The following is a 21,446-nucleotide window of genomic DNA, read 5'->3' on the forward strand; positions in this document are numbered from 1 at the left end:
TTAATACTTTGTGAAGAGCTACAGATTCGAGCTCTGTAGGCCAGGTGTTTGGTAATCTTTTCTGCATTTCCATAGGCTTTGTAATTTTTTTCTCAATTACTTTAAAAAAAATACTGTTTTATACAGTCTGAGAGAATATTCTCAAACTGGCCCTTTTATTAGGTTTCTGTGTACAGCAGAAGTGCTGTTATAGTTTTCACTTGAAGTGAAAGACAATATAAGTGGACATATACAGTTCTAGTGTATTTTTTTTTTTACTATTCAGCTTTTTTTAAACTGACTTTTAAGATGAGGCATCTTGAGGATGCCATCTAAAAGATAAAATATGAAAAATTTGTATTAAAAAGTAACTTGACAATAAAGAAGCCAATTTTAGATTGATTTATCTTGTGTCTTTATGCTTCATACATTCCAGAACCTCATTTCGGTAAGCAGAGTCATCTTGCTGACATTGCTTAAAAACCAGTGGCAGCAGTATGCAAGGCATCAAGAAAATATAACGTTAAGAGAAGAGTAGTGCAGCTAGTAATAGCTGTTGATGTACAGGGATCGATTGGTAGGACCGTGTACTATTTCTGACTACCATTGACTCGTCCAACTCTGGCAAAAAAACTTAGCAACTCTGTAGGTCTGTTCTTCCAATTGTTGAAATGGTGTAGGGCTTACTGCTTTATATGACCGTTGGAAAATACTCATAATTAGAAAGTCAAGTCCTATCAATTCCTGTACCTGTAATGCCCCAACAATTTCTTAATATCGTACAGACAGATCTTAGATATGAAAACATGGTAACTTGATATTTCTAATAGTAATGTGCAAGTACAGTATCTTGCAAATCCTGATCAATGGGTATATCAAAGGAACAAAAAGATTGGGAGTGCGTTTTAGCATTTCTAGTAGACATTTAGTAATGTTTATGTTCCTCACTTCATTGGCTCTATAAAATGTCTTGTGTTATTCTGGGTACAATTGTAGTAAAATGCAATCCTAAAATAGAAATTGACACCTGCTTTCTCAGAAGTCCTCTTCAGATGAAATCATAAGCCATAATTTAAAGGTATGTTAGTACTAAACATGAGGTGATCAAATCCATCCTTCAGGTAAACTATTGCAATACTATAAATGCATTTTATTTAAACAAAATGCAAAATTACTTTCAGTAAGATTTTTTTTTTTTTAAGGCTCACTCTTCCTGATATGAAGAAGAAAGATCTGCTGAATGACTGCAAATCTGCTGCCTAAAAACTCAAATCTGAACTTTATATCACTCATGAAACGGAAACACTTTAGCTCAATTTAGAATAATATATTGGTCTGCAGAGGAAGTGCATACTGAACCCTGCTGTCTCAAGTACACAGTCAAGGGGTGTCTAATATGAAACGTGTTGGGTGCATGCAATAAATCCAAAACGCGTGGAGGTGAGCAAAGGGCCCCATCTGCTCTGTCCTAGAGCATGCTTAACTAGGGTTGTCATGGTCTTACTATTAAATTGGAATCTTTCCCCTGATCTTTGAGTTAGACATGACCAGATTTGCAAGCAGATTTACAATTTTCACTAATTTTCCTACCATGACTTCAAAACATACTTAACAAAAATACATTCTGGACTTTTTCAAAGGGAGATTTACTTTTCTGCAGCTGTTTCCCATAGATCAAGCTCTTGCTTGAAGGTTAGGGTTTTAAAACAGCATGAAGATGAACTTGGAATCTTATACCCCTCCCCACCCCAGCAAATTATAGTTCAAGAAGCATCAAAAAATTATTTTCATAACCAACCAGAAGTAGGGTGTGCACATTGCAGAGGTTGGCTTGTGGTTAAAGATAAATATTTAATGGAAACACTTCCACATGTATATAGTGGCTCATTAAACTATTTCTAGATATTTAATCTGCTTCTATTTCCACAAACTAACTTGAACCCTCTTTGCTCTCTAGCATCTTGAATGTGTTGGAGTTTTTTAACCCCCCGTTTGTTTTTTTTTTTCCTTGAGTCCACATTTCATCCAAATGCTCTATTCCTTGATTCTTAAGACTTTGAACCCCAGAAATGTATTTGTCATTACCAAACTTTGATCATGAAGTTTGGCAAATCCCAGACTTTTTTTTTTAAGATCAGCCTTTTAATTAATTATGTGTTTTGTTTGTGCACGCTTTTCTTGTTTAAAAACTAAAAATATTTCTTAATTAGGGACAGATCATCCCTCTACCTTTCTGTTATGAAAGTCATATTCCATTGACCCATAATTTCTTGGGGAAGGAGACATACCTTCCTGGTGCTTTCTGCTGACATACCTACAGTAAAACTAGTTTAGTTAGGCTTTCTCCTGTTGAAGCATTGTGTGCAGTTAGATACAAGTAGAATTGGAAATGGTGAAAAAGCATTTTAGTACTTTTCAAAATTGCACTGTAATACAGTTAAAAATAAAACTCTTTGCTTGTGGTAGTTAAGAAAACTAATAGTGCAAGTCCAATTCGCCTTTGTAGGTATTTGTGTTTAGAATATCAAAGCTTTTGCTAGTGCTAGTGCTTTAAACCCCACTGTACCTATTATCTGCTTCATGAAATAGGTGACAAAAAGACAACTGTCTAAAAAGTTCACTTTTTAGTGAAGAACACTCTTTTTTCAAGAACACTTGAAAGAAGATTCAGTGTTTTATGTGATTTGAAAAGACATTATAAACCCTGTTGCTAATTCTGAGAGCATTTTCCATTGTGGTTTGTGTTTTTCTGGGAAGTACTTTGGGTTAAGTAGTAAGTTTGGGGCCGTTAGTCCCTACTCCTTTCTGTAAGGGTTGGCCAAGAATGAATTTCCTCTCTTTCTACCTTGTCTTTGTTATGTCTTCATAGTCTGCAGTGACATGGGTATGCGGTCATTGTTTCTGAGTGCTTCAGCTCCTCACCTCACTGGTGCTTTGATAATTAGTTAAGTAGTAGAATTAGTTAAGTATATGTATGCCAGTTAAGTGTATGTACATGCACACATCCATGGGTTCATTCTTTTGACAAAGGCTATACGAGCACAGGGCTTTCAGTGTTTCTGCTGGTGGTGCCCAGGTAGTTCAGCTGCCTAGAAGAAAGCGTACAGTGAGGCGTGCACAGAGCAGGGACAGGGACTGAGAAGAACAGGATCAGAGAGGAGCTGGCGGTAGTTCCAAGCAGTGGAGAGGACTCTGCTGAGATTCTGTGCTGGGAGATATGTAGTTGAGAAAAGAACAGGATGACAGAAGTCTGTACAGGGGAGGGACAGAACGATCTATGGCATGACCTTGCTCCCACAATTTAAAATAGAATATACAGCGTCCAGATTCCAAGATGTATCTGCTGCCTGTAAATAGCAGGAACATTGCTGAGAAGCTTGTCTGATAGGGGGGTCCACAGAGAGAAGGATTGTCTGCATCTGATGGCAGAAGGGTGGTCAGGTGTTAAAAGAATAGCAGTAGTTTTAGGAGCTGTAAGCCTGGTTCTCTCGCAGAATTTCCACGCAGACTTCGGCAAGTGCCTTCGCCTCTCCTTACCCTTAGGCTTTCCTGTGTCTGTTACCAACCTTACAGAGGCCTTGCACGGGTAAATGTATTAAAGCACCAAGTACCATAGATGGTTCTGTGTTGTTTGGAGTTTGTTTTCTTTTTCTTTTTTCCTGCGGGTGTGAGGAATAGGGATCTCTATTAAATAAAACCTCCTGTTTTTACACAAGGTATGTTATCTGAGTTTCTGTAGCTGGAGGTTGTGTCAAATAGTCGTGTGTATTTGCAGCTAATCAGATCATCTGTGAAATACTCTTGTGACTTCTTAGTACTTCATCTGTAAAGTCAAAATCTGACCTCCAGATTATTTCAACAGACTTCAAGTCGATAACTTTGTTTTCCAAGGTGGCTTTGGCCACCTGTACACAATCATACATGTGATTAATTTCTTTTAATAAATCTTGCCTCGGCTATAGTAGCCCTATAATGGGATCTGGCTGTAAGGTGGCAGATGATTCATTGGGAAGTGACAGGCAGAAAGTAGTAGAAATAAAAGAATAAAATGATCCATTTAAAAGAAATAGAGATTTTGCCATATGACACATATGCAGGAAATAGCCTCCTTGTTTCTTAGGTGCTCCACCTCAGAAAATGTAAGTTATGTTTTTTCTAGCATTCAAACACCAAGTGTCTGTTACCAACCCAGTTGTGTTCCTTAGAATGCAAACAAGCCCTTTACAATATTGTTGGTATTTTGGGGAAACAGATTTAGGCATTATACCGCCTGAAGTGCAAGTCGTCATCCACGCTTGCACGGTGACTGGCGGCACAATGGTATCCTGTTAATACAGGTAAATATGAACAGCTTTAATGCGTGTGATGAGGCGCTCATTGAGAAAATTCTCTGCTCAGGATAGCGCTCTAGCACGTATGTGACTTCATTAGTTTTTCTTGATTGTTTTCTAGAATTACTATTTTAAATTTGGATAATTTGTAGTGGGTTAAATTTTATAAAAAGAAGTGAAAAGCCTGATCAGACTTCAGAAAAATGTCACTGTGCAAGTGACAGCATTTTTCATAGACATGGGAAAGCTTTGGGAGAGGAACAGTCATGTAAGTGGAAAGTTGTAGCGCAATTCTCAAAACTTCTTTCTTACCTAGCAGTTAGTGAATTGCCATATGCATCTCCTAAGAGTCCATGTGGAAGGCAAGACTGTTTTAACAAGAAGGGATTGTGTGACAGTTCTTGCAACTGTACTAAATGCCTGGCTAAGTTGGTGTTAATGGTGATTGAAAATAGAAAGTCACTTCTCATGTGCATTATACGGTTCACATAAGTTTTGTGGGATTTTGGGTTTGTAATAGATATTGAAATGAGATGTCCCTGCCAGAGTTGTCCTGAATCTATGGCAAGATAAGGGCCCGCTGTTGCGTGGCTCTTACCTCAAATTCAGAACAAGTGTAAGTATATTCCTATTTGTATATGCGTGCGTTTAATGTGATGGAGAGGCTGTGCCTTGGTTTTCCAGACCTCCTGGATCAGTGTTTAGTCATGTAAAACTGATGTTAACTCCCTATGTATTGTGTTTTACCTAAAAGCACGAGTGCGCCGCGGTAGTTTTGACATGGGTGTCCAAGGAAGGTAACAGTTTGGGTTTGGCTCTAAAACCAAAATAATAATCTGGATGCAGTGTTCTGTATCTGAATAAAAGCTTTTGCTGCCAAATGGACAATGGCCAATTTAACAGAGAGTGCTTTTTTCTTTTCAATTAATATGTTTTTAGAAGGAAAAAAAGAAAAGCAAATCTTTACTGTAATCTTTTAAGACCTAGAATGTATTTTTCAAATATCCTTTGAGACATACAAGCCATGAAGCTTCAACTATTTTTGTACAATTACAGTTTTAGATTAATTATAAACTCTTAAATTAAAATTACAGGCTTCTTTCTAAGAGTCATAAAGGATTAGAGACAGTTGGAAGCAATTTCAAGGGGGAGCTCTACAATGAAAGATTTGCCAAGGGTTTGAATAAAGGTGCAAATCAAAATGTAATACTTCTAATGCTGTGTTTGCTACGTACACCACACCACAGTGAATGAGCACTGAATGGGGTGATGGAAGTGTTTACATTTGTTTTCTGTCACAATTTGTCTTGAAAGTGATTGTGGTATTTAACTCTTGCAATGTCCAGAGATAATACTGTTCTGTGGCCCTTGCAAGGCTTGGATCTATGCAATTTAACCCTCTTAGGTTTATGCAGGAAATCACTTTTTCCTATGTTCTCTTTGTTTTGGAGTTTTTTTCCCCTCTCTTTTCAACTTCACCTATCTGCAAACCTTATGCAACTAGAAAATAAGCCTCCCATCTAAATTTTCTCAGTGGGAATTCAATCCTGTTTCATACCACTATCTGCCTGTTCCTTATATAAATTGTTTTTCTGATTATCTGTTGTCTTGGGTATGAACTTGGTTAATAGTTGCCTATGAAATTCAATTTAAAAAAAAAAGACACTATTCTTACAACCAGGATAAATTAAGGAATTTTTCTGCGCTTTTATTCATTAGACTTTTCTTAATTTTAAAGTTTCAGACCTCTTGGAAGGTAAAAGTGTTAAAGCATCTCTTCTTTCAGTAATGAAGAGAATACCATTAAACCTCCCACACTGTGTTCTTTTCAGTCTGATAGTCTTGTTACTATGGTCAGAAGAGCATTTTCAAAAATCAGTAGGAATTTGGGATATCAGGTTCAGGGTTTGCAAATATTGATCTCTTAAAGAGAAATTATATTTGTGATGGAAGGATGAAGCTTGATAATTTCTCATCATGCTGTATTCAGATGACTGAAGTTAAATTCCTTCAAAAAATAGATATTGTTGAAAATACAGACTCCAACTTAACTAGCATCTTGTAGGTCTCTATTCCTGTTCTCTTCTAATTCTGTCTATGATGGTTTTTGCTTCGTGACACTTAGGTCACCTAGTTTTGTGTGGGGTTTTAGTCTCTTTCTACTAACTTACAAAACTGTAACCCAGGAGTGATTTTTACAGAAATTTTTGATAGATTTTTCCTGAATGTCTTGTTAAAATTATGCTGCCTTCTCAACCTTAACACCAAAACTGTTTGAATTGAGAGCACTTCATGAATGGTTTTCTATGTAACAGTGAATGTTGTTGCTAGATTTAGTCTGAATTTTTCCAGAGGAAGATGTTTCCTCTAAGAAGTGCTAATAGTCAGAATTCAAGCGTTCTTCAGTTACGATAATTTTGATGAAACTCTGATGACAACCAAGTAGATTGCATCTACAGGGTTTGTGAGGTTGTTTGCCAGTTTGTGAACTCCATGACAGCCCTCTGGCAGGCTATGCGAATGAAGCGCTTTGGAGACAGGTCTTTGAGCAGATTGTACTTTCTGGGTTCCCAGCTTCTTGACTCTGAGCTGAAGGGAGAACTTCAGATAAGTTTCAGGTAAAAAGATAAAATAATAGGTCTTTTTCTTCTTTCCCTTTCTTTGTTTCTTTTTTCAAGAAATGTCAGTGTTGTGTAGTGATTTTTGAGAAAAGAAATTGTAATTTCTGACTAGCCTGTTGTTTGTAGTGAACCTCAACTTTGAATTCATTTTAGTTGAATTTTTCCCATAAGAGGTAGGAAAATGCCACTTCTAAACTGCATAAAGTGGGAGAAAACTAGTATGAATAGAGATCTTTGTAGCACTAGGACAGTGAATAGTTATCATGCTCTGCTAAACACTAGAGCTCTGTGAAGATAGTATTATCTGACTGAATTCTCAATTATTTTTTTCTTAAAATGCTTACTGTAGTGTCTTTAATTCATATTCAGCCAGAATAAGTTTTATTAAGTATAATTTTTCCTTGTACTTAAGGTTTTCTAATCTGTCCCTAGATGATCTCAATATGACACATCAACACTGTGTTCTGGCTGGTTTTTCACCTCGATTCAGCTCAACTCACAGAGTGGCAGATGTAAGTATCAAAAATGGTTTGCTGTTTGGTCATTCATAAAACTAATCTTCTGGTACCGTATATGTAGCATCATGTTGTCTTATCTGGAACTGTGGTTCACAGTTATGCTGTATTTTTACCTCAAATACTTTAAACTTTTTTTGCTGTGTTCATATCCCGATCCTAGTTGAAAGGTAGTATTCATTGTGAGGTAGAAATGCTCAAAGCACGTATGTCAGCGATGTCCACTGGCAAAAATGGCCTTTAGGAGGTCAGAACACCTAAAAGCAGTCATGAGTCTGCTTTAAATTGGATCCTTCTGTGCATCTGAGGATTGAAGAAGCAGAAAAGTGATACAGAGTCCCTTGTCTGAGAGTCATTCTGAGATAACAAAGCTTCAGCCTGAGATTCTCAAGTGCAAAGACTTTATTTTAATTTTATTTTACTAGACTTCCCTATTCCTTTCAATGGTGTTATTGGTAGTTTTGTTTTCTGGTATTCTAATGGGAAAGCATACAGAAAAATAAAAACAGTCTGTATTGTAAAAAGATATTATTTTAAATTACAATTACCACTTTCTTCTTTCATCAAGGTAAAATATACTGCTGTTGAAGCAAGAGATACACATATATCCATATACTTCTTTTCTCCATTGCTCTTCCTAATTTCTGCAGGAATGGAAATGAAGCAGCAGCACCAAACATGAACATACACGTACATATAAGTCGTATTATAACAAAGTGCCTTTATTTCCCAGAGAAATATACACGCTGCTTGCTTGAACTGGGCTTTGACATAAGTGCACTGTATGTTTTAAAACAAATAGTTCTGTATTTTTCCTCTCTCATTTTAAGAGTGCTCTGACCTACTGCTCCTGTCTCTGTGTTACTTTTGCAGGAAAATGCACACTTATTTTCACAGTATGAAAAGCTTCTCTATTAAGTGATTATACTTTTTTTTTAAACTGTTGTGACTTCAAGTTTGTATAGTATGGAAATTTTGTTTATCAATAATATGAGATTCAAGAATATTCCTGGAAATTTAACTGAAGGTGCATCCTGGAAATTTAACCAAAGGTACAGACACTTAATTGAAAATAATTAAAAGATGTAGATGTCTTCTTTCTTTTGTTTGAAAAGGATTTTTACAGATTTCCTTCTAATTTTGGAGGAAACTGAACAAAAACAAAACAAAAGGAGCAGAAGCGCAAATTTGTTTTGTTCATATTATCTATACCTTGTAAGCAAACAACTCTCTTGGACTGGATATGGAACTCCATTTTAGCGTTACTGGGAGCCCATACAACTGGGCAAATACGACTGATTCTGACATACCGGCAAAAACTGGCCAGGAAGCAAGGGAAACTATGGCCATATTTTTGTATGCTGCATTTGTAAAGTAAATTTAAGAGGAATTCTTTTCTTTCTCCTTTCAATCTATGCTGTACTGTTTGGCTAGATGTTTGATGAATTAGACTTTTGCATGATTTATATCAATAACTATATAGACGATCCAGGATCATTATGCTTTTCTTTAAAAGATCATGAAATAAAGTTACAAAAATACATTCGTTCTGCTCCTTTACTTTGATTATTTCAGCAGCGAATAATTTGGTATATTTGAGAAATACATATGTTCTGAAGTGGCCATATATACATTTTTATTTGTGTCTTTATAGTGTTCAAGAGGAACGTTGGAGTACATATTTGGACAATGTGAACTGGCACTCCAGAATTTGCAGACTGATTCCGATTCAATGGCTTTATCTTTGAAATCACTGGAAACTGCAGTTATAAAGCAAGTAGAAGAAATACATAATGAGGTGAGATGATGTGCCCTGAAAATACTTCAGCCAGGTTCCGTGAGGTGCAGTCTGCTCATGGAGTTAATGGCAATTAAGTGTGTTCAGCTACTCATGAGGCATTGCTCTGTAAAAGTTTGAAATGTGTTTTTTATGACTCTCTTACTTGGGTACAATAATTGGGGTTAACTTGGATTGATACTTTCCCACGAAGTTTTCATTTTTACTTCTTAAGATCTCTCTGCTGGTAGAGTAAAAGAGTAGTTTCAGTAATATTGTACCAAACCTGATAGCGTGGTGGACAAACCAAACTACTCGAGCACTTCTCTAACAAAAAGGGAGAGAGAAAAATTAAAGGGAAAGAGCAGGTAAAATTTTTCAGTCGTTTGTCAGGTGTTGAACCAGGTTTTTACAGAATGCCAGGTGTGACAGAATTGTGAGCACGTGCTTTAAAGCATATTCTGAAGAAAATATAGTGGAAATAATTGTGAGGAACATATTTAAGCAGGTTGTTCTGTGCTACAAAATATGCCGGTGTAACAATGCACTTTTGCAGGATTCCCTTGAAGCTGGCAGTGCTTTCTTGTTTGAAGTACAGATCTGGAGTCTTAACAAACACATTGATCTGACAAATGAACTGAAAGTATCAGACAGTATGGGAAACTGCAGAAATAATAGGTAATTTTTCCTGGTATAAAAGTAGGCAGTATCACAAAAAATGTAATTTGGCTTATTCTCTGTTAGTGGATAGAGTCAGGAATGTGACACAATGGACTGGGTCTTCTTACAAGAGTAGTGTTTCTGAATATGGTAAATTTAATACTTTTTTTTGCTTTCTTTTTTTAAAGTTACAGAAAACATAGTAAAGGCTATGCATTAAGAGTTTAAAATGACATTGTTTAGCTGCTCTGGAAAGCTGTCCTTCCTCCTGAAACAAAGCTTTCAGCTATTCCTAACTGTGAAGTACTGATGATCATCTCTGTTTAAAAACAGCTATAGCAACCAGTTACTACAAACTTCTGAACCATTTTTTGCTTAAATATCAGTGGGTTTTTACAGCACCCTTATATTCAGACATTTTGAAGGAGCTGTGCTGTATTTCTACCAAGATAAGTATGATCACTATTAGGAGCTGTATAATACATAGGTAGTTTTCAGTCAAATTAGAATTTGTAAAAACTGATTAAATTGTTATCTGCTAAGGAATAGAAGATTGTGTATTGTTACTAAAACTTTGTAGAACACATTTTTATCTGTATTGTGTTTACAGTTGGTAAAATTGAGTATAGCGATGGCAAAAGACTTGCACCCGTGACTTTTAGCAAAACAGCTCCTAGAGCAATTTAAAGAAGTCTGCATGCAGGCTTTTACAAAACATTCATCAGGCTCAGTCCATAAAACTATACGCATATGTGGTTTGCACAGCGAGGGCCACATGCACAGCTGGTGTAAATTTGCACGGGTCCTTTGACATCAAAGGCATGTGCCGTTTACATCAGGTGAGAGACTAGCCCCTGGTGTTTGCAGTCACCTGAATAATTTTGCTGTGTGACATACAGGGATGTTTCCTGTTATGCATATGGGATTTACTGTAACAGAAATCATTGTTTAACTTGTACATATTGCGCACTTAGACTTAGTAGACACATTGGATCTATATTTCATTTGAAAAGAGAATACCCACTCACCTCTTTTTTTTTTTTTTTTTTTTTTTGGGTGGGGGTTTCCCCCTCCCCCAAGGTCACCTCTTCACTTGAAGGATAAAGTCTGTATGTTAAAGTGCTATTTGAATTTCATTTATTTGCTGCACAAGTAGACAAAATTACTAGTGGCTTATCACTGTGGTAAATGCACATTTTTTCGAACATCACTGAAGTGAAAACATATGGATCTGTGAGGCTAATGCAACTTTTTTTTGCATATAAAAGCTTCCTACCTTCTTTTAGTCACTGTACAATAAATCTTTATGGTTTTGGGCACTAATACAGGGTTTAGGCTCAAATTTTTCTCAGGCAGATGAACAAGAATGTGTTTTATTTCTTTAAAGAATCAAACTGTTTAACTACTGATGTAAATGAGTCTTCTATTTGATCCTTGTGGTCAGGATTTGGTCACTTTTTGCCCCATTGGTTTCTTAGCATTTTTAAATACAAAAGACAAAATTGCACAAAAAGCCAAACAGAATTAATGAAGAACTGCCACCCAATTTTGCCTGTGTATTTCTGTCTGATACACAGCTTTCTGTGCTAGTTCTAAAACTCTTGTGATTTTTTTTTTTTTCTGTCCTTCTGGACCAGAGATGATGAGCTTGAAATTAGGTAGTAGTCCCATCTCTAGAGGAGGTGGTACGGTTGTATTTTACTTTCAAATATTATCAACAAACTGAAGTTCTTCACAGTGTTTAACTCAGATAACTAGATGCAGCCATTGTTCTAGATTCTTTATCTTCTGAAATGCTGTGGGTTGGAGTTTTTTTACCCCTCTTGCTGGCACCTCTGAAGTAGACATCAGAGATCATGAACTGGAACAGAACCATCACAGGACCATCAGGCTGTGTGTGGCTAAGGTAAAATATAGTGGTTTAGCAGAGATTCACAGTCTGTGCTGGAATTAGCTGCTCTGCCAAATGAGGTCTGAATGAATTATCTGTGTCTGCTAGAGGGGAAAAGCCTAAGAGCAAGTCTGAAAGAATGAGGTATGATTCTGTGCCTTCACTTTTGTATTCCTGGGCACGAAAATTGACTTGCTGTGCTGATAAAGTGGGTTTGAACTGAAGATCTGAAGCATAGCTGGAGACTTAGTTTTTTCTATTTTTGTAGTGGGTAGAGAAACCTCTAAAAGGGGGTATGGGTGAGTACCTGGGGGATGTCTTTACTGATGTTAGGTTTCCCAGAGTTTGTTTGTCAGAGCCCTGTCTTGGGTGTCTTGATAGAGCTCTTCCTGTCGAATAAGAAAGATGCTAACCTGAGGAGGTTTTTAGCATCTCTAGCAGGCAGCCAGGTAGAAGTTTAATATTTCTTTAGACTTAGCTTCGATGTCATGGTCTCCCTCACTAAAACAGCCTTCAAAGGAATACCTGAGTAATTGTGAGGTATGTGCTGTTAGATGTGTGAGTCACTTCACTCCCGGTATATACTTTGTAGTTTTAAGTAGAGATACCTTAATTAAGGGTGTTCACGTGCTGCTTACCCGAGTAGCTTATGGGCTTGCAGTCTGAACAAATACTTCACTGGCAGGTTATCCAGTCAACAGAGGTAGCAGGGTGAACAGAAGTAATTACCTGGACGGCTGTGGAGTGCAGTAGCCTAACAATGCACATGTAGTGGTAGAGCTGGAATGGAGTTACCCTTTAAGTAATCAAATTGTTGCTTGGCCAGTAATAATTTATCCTGAAATGATTGATTTTGCAGAGTTCAATGAATGTGAACCTCTTGCCTGTACTGAATCGCACTTGGCTTTCCAAAATATATACAGCTACTGGGTATGGCCCAAACAGAGCTACGGGGGACCTGGGGAAACCCATTGGCAAGGAAATGCTTTTTAAAGCAATAAAACACTGCTGGACAGATGATGTAAATGCTCATACATATAAAAATAAATCTGTAGAAAAGATCATCACTGGCCTATTCTTCACATTTCAAAGAAAATTTGTTTTCCTTGCTCTGAGTAATGCAAAATGTGGTAATAGTTCATGTTGCGTGAGGTAGTTCCAAGGCTTCTTTATTTGCAAACACCAAACTAATAATCGGATGTTGTCTATAAAGTAAAACACTAAAGGAAGTGTTTTAGCATCTAGGGATTATGTTGAAAATGTAGCAGATTTCAAAGTAAGTACTCACGTTTGAAAAAGTAGGGGTTTGTCCTCATCGGAGTTTTTGTGCAGCTGTGATTATCAAATCCTGATTACCATGATTAAAACTTGCGACCGAATTGGTTGCTCTGTCACTTGTGAGGTACAGTCACTTTTGCCTACAGCAAATCTATTTTTATGGCAGCAGTAGATAAATTCAAGTGTGGTGAATGCACAGGGATGTAGAAAAGCCGGGGCTAGCTGCTGAGTTGAAGGTATATGGTGTTCGACGCTGAGGTCACTGCTGAGAAAGGGTAGCAGTGTACGTAGCCAAAGGAAGGTTAATATGTTTTAGCACATCACAGTGAGCTGACTGCATGGTTGGTGGCTGGCTAGTACAGAAGAGAGAAAATATAGATCACCTACATGTGTGGCATTTAATAACCAATACTTTTAAATAATTGACTGAGGAGCACTGCCTCACAAAATGTCAAATGCTACTGTTGGCCTTTTACTACCCAGTATTGACTATAACCTAAAATTGGCCTTTAATCATTGTTTAAAGGACAACTTGAAAATATGTTGAGGTCAGACATAGGAGGCCTGATTCTGAGCTTACTTGCACAGATGTAAGTCATAAGTGAAAATTAATTAGGAGATGAAAATTATTCCTAAAACACTCAGCATATATCATTTCTATGTGTTAATATGTTTAGGCTTTGTCCTGTTCAGTCGTGTAAAGAGCTTTCTAATGCTAACTGAAGTTAGCTCTGATACATGGGAGTCTCCGAATTAAAAATCTTTGACAAAATCCTTGGCAAGAGCTATTAACCCGAGAGCTTTGTCACGGAAGATGAATGTTCTGTAACTTCAGCTCCACTAAGGCTAGAATTGAGTTTTTTTGTCTCTCTCCAGTATTTACTGTTGCGGGCTTTTTTCCTGGTACAGCTCCTCCTGTTTGTGGAAGGAGGCAAGCCAACAGGAGTGTCTTCCGGCTGCAGGAAAACCATTGCTGAATAGAGCTCAAGGAAGGCAGGAGGACGTACAGCTCTGAGGAGAACTTGGAGAGCAGATAGCATATGTTCTTGTTAAAACCTGTACTTTGTAATTGATGTGGTCTAAAAAGTGTTCATGCGTTATTTATAAACACCAAACAAACTTAGCATAACTGAAATCTCTGGAGATTTTTAGCAAAACTAAGTATTTATGCTTGCATATGTCTAAAACAAGGATAGAGGGATAGAGAAATCGTGTCACCATTGCCTCAAGACGACTTCCCCCCCGCCCCGAACCAACAGTTGTCTGTTCAGAGGTGACAGTGCAGAGCAGTCACTTGTCAAGCAGCTTGATGGCTAAGGTGGTGGATGAAACACAGTTTTTTCTCCCCAATTCCCATTTTATTAACTTGGTTTAGAGCTAAACTGAGACACTGTGGGATGAGAGTGGCCCTGAGTAGGAGAGCCCTAGTAAATGGCAGCCCACATCGTTGAACAGCCACACGTTGCAATTTGGTACACTGACCTCTGATGAGACCAGCTAATCCTTCAGAAAATTAACTAGGCTGTTGCTAAACTGTACCTCTTGCACCTAAAAAGCAGCTCTTGTGTGTCAAGTTGTATATTCTGTATAGGATCAAAATACATTTAAAATTTGGCCAGGATGCCAGACTTGGATTGGACTGAAATTGCATGTAACAAAGCAATATGACTAGTCAAAAATTGGATTGAGATTCTTGTTGTGATGAGCCATATTGTAACATTGTAACATTGATTTTAATTTAAAAATGTTTTTTCATTGATTAATGGTCTCATGTGATTCATTTCCTGAAACATGTTTGCCAGACATCATGTGTTTATAGCCCTTTCGTGGTAGAGGCCAGCAAAAGCAAAAAGAAGTGGGAAGAGAAAAAAGTATTGAGTTTTCTCTGGGTGATCTGCCGATATGCTCAACCTTCCCGAAACTCTGTGTACTGATTTTTTTATTTTTTTTTTTTTAACAAACCATAACTTGATCCTTCATACCTCATTAATACTGTAGAGGAAGCAACTTTCCCTCAGTTTTTTTTAGGAAGGATGTCATCAAAGTTCTGTGCTAAAAAGTCTCTAGGCTAGCGGTCAGGGTTTTTAAAAATATTTTTCAATCTATGTCTGCCAACTAATCATGTTGTTATATTTTACCAACAAAGTTGTTTTAGTTTTCTTTGTATACACTTCAAATTTATGTATCTTTTATTGTAATCTTTAACATATATTGACCGAACATTTAGTTAACTTTCAGATTTCTGTGGCCATTCTGTTCACCCTTGCAGGAAAGAAAGCGTTAGGTGACAGCTTTGGGCAGTTTTCTTTATTTTCACCTTGGTGAGTTGTCTTTGTTTGCATCATCAGAGCTGAGCAGGGATAAACAAAAACTTCTTTGTGGTACAAATAACGATTAAAGCAGCTTTGAACTCGATGTGAAACATAACTACCACAACAAAGATAAATACAGAATTCTAAAGACCAGAACTATGGATTACTATTAAAGGAAAAAAGGCTCAGGGGAAATTAAGATAAATGGAATTATTTTACTTTAAAAATATCTTATATATTAATATTATCTTTTAGTAAGCTAATATTTCTTGTCTTAAAGCTGATGGGCCTTCCATATATGAAAATTTTTTTTTAAACCCCAACTAGTAAAGTATTACATCATTTGCTGTTTTTCATATTCTAAATAAAAGTATTAGCTTGTTCCTGATGGAATTTTTATTGCTTCAGTGGAGGATTTGTTTTCTTTGTAAAACACAGTTTCCACACAAGCTTTGTCCTAGAAAAACAGTTGGGTCTGTTGCTTCAGATGCCCCGAAACGCTTTTTGCTGCTGGCACGTGAGCGTTGTTGTGTGTCTGAGGGCTTTGCTGTACGGGCAGATGCAGGAGAGGGAGCAGGAGCGGTGTTGGGACACCCCCCTCTCCCCTGCAGCTCTGCCTGAGCACAGCCCTTTCATCTCTCACCTGGAGATCCAGTTAATCCAAAAGTTATTGGTAGCCGATCTGGTAACCAGATTATTTGGTAAAAGTATGAGCAACTATGATTCCATATAATGCTCTCGTTCCATAGCAATGGACTCGGCTGCATTCTAGCAATTTTATTACTGCAAGTTTTTTCAATCTTTTATATGACTGAAGTATTTTCAAACCCCCAATGTTAATCAAAATAAGCCAGAGTTGGTACATATTTGACTGAGTTGTGAGTAAACCTGAGCTTTTAATGTTCTTTGTACGTGTACCACATGTAAAGAAAAGACTTGGGTTTTGCACCTCTCTAGGTTTGAAGGGAGTAGCTCAGGTCACAAATTCATGTGGAATAGAAATAAACTAAACAGCTGGGTGTAAGGGTGCATTTGGAAATGAGTGCTTTGATAACCTTCTCCTTTTCTATGGGATTCATGCATTACCCCATTCCTGCCCCAAATAATGAACATAGATGTTTATGTTCCTGTATGTGTTTATCTTGCAGGTTGAATTTGAGTGGCTTAGGCAGTTTTGGTTTCAAGGCAGGCGGTATTTGAAGTGTACTGACTGGTGGCTTAAGCCTATGGCTCAATTGGAAGAATTTTGGAGAAAGATGGAGATTATGGTAAGTGCTAGTTTTATAGTCTAAAGCCTCTAGAGCTTAATTCTGAGAGCACTCACAATTATGTTTTTAATTGTACTATAGTAATGGGATTTAAACTTTATTCAGAACACATGAAAAGTAGAATCAGTGTCAGCCTTCCAACGCCTCGTCTTATTTTTCTCCCTCAGTAGCCAGAACAAATGTGAGCAAAATAAGCTCCAAAACCCGGAGATTTTAGTTATTTCCTGTCTTTGCTTGTTTTTAAAGTTTGACAGCCTCCTAACATGGCAGTCATATATTACATCACATCAAACCGTGCATTGTCAGCTTTTTCCTAAACCTCAAGATAGACAACTCTGCCAATGGCAACAATGGTCAATGCGTCCGAGCAAAGTTGAGAGTAAAATCTGATGGTCTGGAGGTACAACTGTCTGTCTGTAGTCCACCTGCACACTTACACCATAGCTAGAACCAACAAGAGGAGCTTAGTTTCTTCAGTAACGGCAGTGACGGTGGTTCCTGTATCCTGGAAAGCACATCCCTGCCTTCCTTGAGAACGGACTCTGTGACAAGCGCTGCTAGCCCGCTTGCTGTTGCTGTCCAGGTGGAGACTCAGTTGGGAGACTTTGCTAGTGTACGCGTTGGATACAAGTGCTGGCATGCCTGCTTCTAGATTTGTTCGCAGAAGGAACTTTATTGACAAACATGTCTTGCTACTATCCTTCTGTCTGCTTTAGAGGCTGCTTCTCAGGCATTTCTGCTGGTCAGCGTGAGCCTCAGTTTGCCCATAGCTGACTTGGAAAAGTTTGTAATGTAGCTGAGGATGCTGAACGTGGTTTGTAGTAGAGGTAGTTTTGAATCCCTGGAGGTATGGTGCAGCAAGACCATGCTCCTGAGTTTTCAGGGAAATGTTGTGACTCCCTAACCTACTCAGACATATTGTAAGCGTTTCCAGCGATGGCTGGTTTCAGACTTGGAAAATAAGTGTGGAAAAGTGGAACTTTCATTTGTGAAATCAGTTGCCATATGGAATTGGTGAGGATTAAACTTTCCTACAAAAAGAGAAAAATTATAACTTGCTTATGTGGGGTTTTTTTTTCTCATTTTTGTGTTCTTATGTGCTCACATTCCTGAATGACCTTTATAATTTAAAAAAAATCTTCTGGTTTGTTTTTCTTTCAAATGACAACTTACTCGCTTGTAACACAGGCTTAGATGAGGTAGAGACAAGAATGTTTGATTGTTATTTTATATCCATTGTGTGTTGAGAACATGGAAAAACAGCAAACTCAGGAATTCTCAAGGGTTAGGTTTTCTGCAATTGGTGTGACATTACCATGTGTCTCTAATTAGAAACACGGTGGCGTCAGTGTATCTCCTTTCAACAGGCCTCAGGATGATATTTATCAGCAAACTGAAGGTTGGGCCAAGACAGAAGCTGCTTCTAATTTAAATTTTAAAAAAATTCTTTAATGTTTTATGACTTATAATGTATTAATCACAATTAATTTCAGCTATTGGAGGAGACGGGAGAGAATGTTAATTGAGAATGTCTGTTTTGTTGAGTCTCTAAGTCAATTTGATGCTTACTGTATTTGGGACTTGGAGGTAGGGTGGGTTTTGGGGGGTTTAACCTACATTTTGTCCTTTACTGTTTCGCACGGTGACAGTAGGGGGCAATGTTGAGCCGCAGTTTTAATGCAACAGCAGGCACCGACTTAATAAAAATACATAGAAATGAGGCATTAACATCAAGAATTATCCCTGTTGCTTCAAGTTAGCTGTAATCTCTGAGATTCCATAACACAGGAAATCAATTGTGGGTTAACAAATTCAACAGCAATTTAACATAAAAAGTGCAGTGTTTTGGTGCACGCTTAACTTCCACAGCATTAAGTTAAATCAAAAAGGTATTTCTGAATGTACCCAGTAGTCTGCAGTCAATGTTTGTTTTTTCTCCAAATTTCTAATTTTAACTGGATGATTCCTAAAAAAAAAAAAAGTGGCAAAATGCTTAAATTAAAAATGTCTTAGAGTTGTTAATCTTGTCTCAGTAGAGATTATTGCTTAAAAGGAATTATTTCTTAAAAGAAAATAGTTAAGCAATGTATTTTTCTTACATTTGTGTGTGAGCTGAACAACTATTGACTTTATATATATATATATATATATATATATATGTCTAGAGTGATACAAAAGTCAGTCTTGGGTTCCCTGTGTGCATTTCCACCCCGCAACCCTCCCTTGTTTAGTAATGCAGCCTTAAAGAAAAGAATGTTTTCCAAAATCATTTCTGCTTCTGTTAATTGTAATTGCTCCAGTGTCACAGCAAAGTATGATACTGCAGGAAATTTAACCCAATGTCTTCAAACCTTTGGGCTTTCTATAATATTTTTGTACGTTATAGCAAGCGCACAATTTTATCATAATGTTTATTCCTGGCATTTCTTTCCCTGAGGATAGTTTTACTTGGAGCTCGCTCTTGTGATGTAAATGTTAAACCTTTCATTTGAATGACATTCTGATAAAACATCACATTTCCCACAATATTACCTCATGAATTTATGAACCATTAAATCCAAAGCAGTTTAACCAATCTTCTTCTCTCTTTCCCCCTCCCTTGAAAATATGAAGGCTATTCAAATGTTTGAGGGGTTTTTTAAAAAGTCATCCAAGATTAACACGTTATCATCTGCAACATCAGGATAAATGCTTGCTGAATTCAAAGGGAGAGTTACCATTTGAAAAAAGCCCGTACAAGCTTTGCTTTCTGGGTAAAGCGAAGTCTGAAAAGCTGAAATCTCATGTGATGTGAGGAAGTCTTGCTGTAGCTGTTCTGAGATTCAGTGGAGAGACAATTTGTCTCTCAGGGTCGGATATCATACAAACCTTGCAATCTGACATTTATTTTAGCTATGAAAATCTTCCAGCACCATGCCAAATCAGTAAGAACTGCAGAAGTCTTGTTTTGTTTATTTGGTTTTAGGCTGAGTCACATTTGAATAAGGAAAATGTAAATCAATGAAATGCTTTTTGTTTGTGGGATGAAAAGTAAACATATATGATTATACTTAAATATCGAATCCTTAAAGACTTTTTTAACATACCCAGTGTTCCTTTAAAAAAAAAAAAATAAAATAAATGAAGACCCTGGTAGTGCTATATGGTGTGAATTGTATTTCCTGCTTTGACAGTCCATTTAGCAATGTAGCAATGTATTTATATGGCAGTTGGCCTTAATAACCTTTATTGACTTTAGTGGGTAAGAGCCAAGACCAGGATTATTAAAATGTATCAGTTTCATTGCAGTATAAAATCACAACATATATAATTATGTTAGGTAGGCTAGGCTCCATTTAATCCCACCTATTTATGCAGGAATTTGGCAAGATGAAAAAAAATTGTAGACCTAAAACGCAGAGAAAAGTACGACTGATTTGGGGTTATATTTACCGGCATAACCGTTTGCCTACTATAAAGGGTCTACTTAAAGGAATGAAACATAGATCTTAAAGAACTGATTTTTAATGGTATAGCCGAAACACAAGAAATTGTTATACCATTTGTTTCACTTTTTGGCATCCTAAAATACAGCTAACGGTAATGAAATGCAGCACGCCTTTTAATTTCTAAATGTAGTGTAAAAGCAGGAGTGTGCACACTGTGTAGGTACTATGGGCCAAGTGGCATTTCATGCAAACTGAAATCTTTATGCACAACTTGCATCTTGATTTGTAAGACTTTGTAAAAACTATTTTTACTAGTCGTGTTGTTATTACTGTTATTCTCAATAGCATACTTTTATCAGTTTATACAACTAAATTGAAATCAGCGAGCAAGGCTATTCTCTTGTAAAATTATTTTTCTTTCCTTTTTGAGGTCTATTTCATTATTTGCTACTATTGCTAGTATGAAGTATGTCATAGTTTCTGCTATAAGCCACTATTGTCAGGGGCTTACAGCCTGACAGTTAGAATTGAGTCTAGGCTGAAACTTGAGCTAGAAAATCTCAGCCCAGGGCCATAATATATTTCTTTTTTCTTTTTCTTTTTTTTTTTTTCCCAAATTAAAACAAGGGTTTAAATATGTATTTAAATCAGCGTATTTCAGTTCTAGAATAACCATGAAAAGCTATAAGACAAAATATGCTTTTAAAAGGAATCCTCCTAGCTTTTGTAGACTTTGGCATTTTAAACAACTAACCAATTATATTTAAAAAAACAAAAAGATAATGGGATCACAAACAGGCTGGTTGGCTGTTTAGTTTTTTTCAGAAAATGCAGAGCAACTTAACTGACACTTGAATTGGTCTGACCTTGTCAGCCAAAATTAAAGAAATTGAGGTTTGATTTTGATTTCTTTTTTTAGCTTTCCGTTGCACTTAGATATTGCAGTGTAACGCTCCTTTATTGGAGGGCCATGCAGTGAGGGGTGATCGTATTTGCCTAATGAGCTGTGAAATGTAGGCACAACGTGGCAGCTCACGGACCCAAATTTTAGCCATATTTCTTGTCTTTTTGGGCTCTTCTTATCTGTTTAGGCCAGATCCTTTAAATAAATGTATTTTTGGCAGGTTATATTTTATGTACACTAGGAGTCAGATGTTTCTGGAAATGTACCTTTTATCTTAAACAACAACTAAACCTGATCCTGAAGACTTGTTTTTTTCTTTTTCTTTTTTTTTTTTTGACACTAATTTCCTTGACCCCAATATTTGTAGCTGTCAGAAATGGGAGAAAGGATTCAGCATTGTGTGCAATAGGATCACTACCAATCTTTAAAAAAGAAAAAAAAAAGAAGAAAAAAAAAAAAGTAAAGTTCTGTTGCACAAAAAA

At 36.9% G+C, this 21,446-nt stretch overlaps 1 protein-coding gene across 7 annotated transcripts in view; it reads left to right on the forward strand.

Moving 5' to 3' along the window:
• Positions 1 to 21,446, forward strand: part of FTO (FTO alpha-ketoglutarate dependent dioxygenase) — a 251,219-nt gene that overhangs the window by 61,054 nt on the left and 168,719 nt on the right. For 5 of the 7 annotated variants that reach the window (XM_054840453.1, XM_054840452.1, XM_054840451.1 and 2 more), the window contains 3 exons: positions 7,364 to 7,443; positions 9,101 to 9,244; positions 16,513 to 16,632. In XM_054840453.1, coding sequence (XP_054696428.1) covers positions 7,364 to 7,443; positions 9,101 to 9,244; positions 16,513 to 16,632 — 344 coding nt within the window. The remainder of the gene's footprint in view (positions 1 to 7,363; positions 7,444 to 9,100; positions 9,245 to 16,512; positions 16,633 to 21,446) is intronic. The other 2 variants (XM_054840454.1, XM_054840455.1) reach the window with 1 other exon arrangement.

This window comes from Grus americana, chromosome 13 (assembly GCF_028858705.1).
Source record: "Grus americana isolate bGruAme1 chromosome 13, bGruAme1.mat, whole genome shotgun sequence".
In the NCBI taxonomy this organism is placed as follows: domain Eukaryota; kingdom Metazoa; phylum Chordata; class Aves; order Gruiformes; family Gruidae; genus Grus; species Grus americana.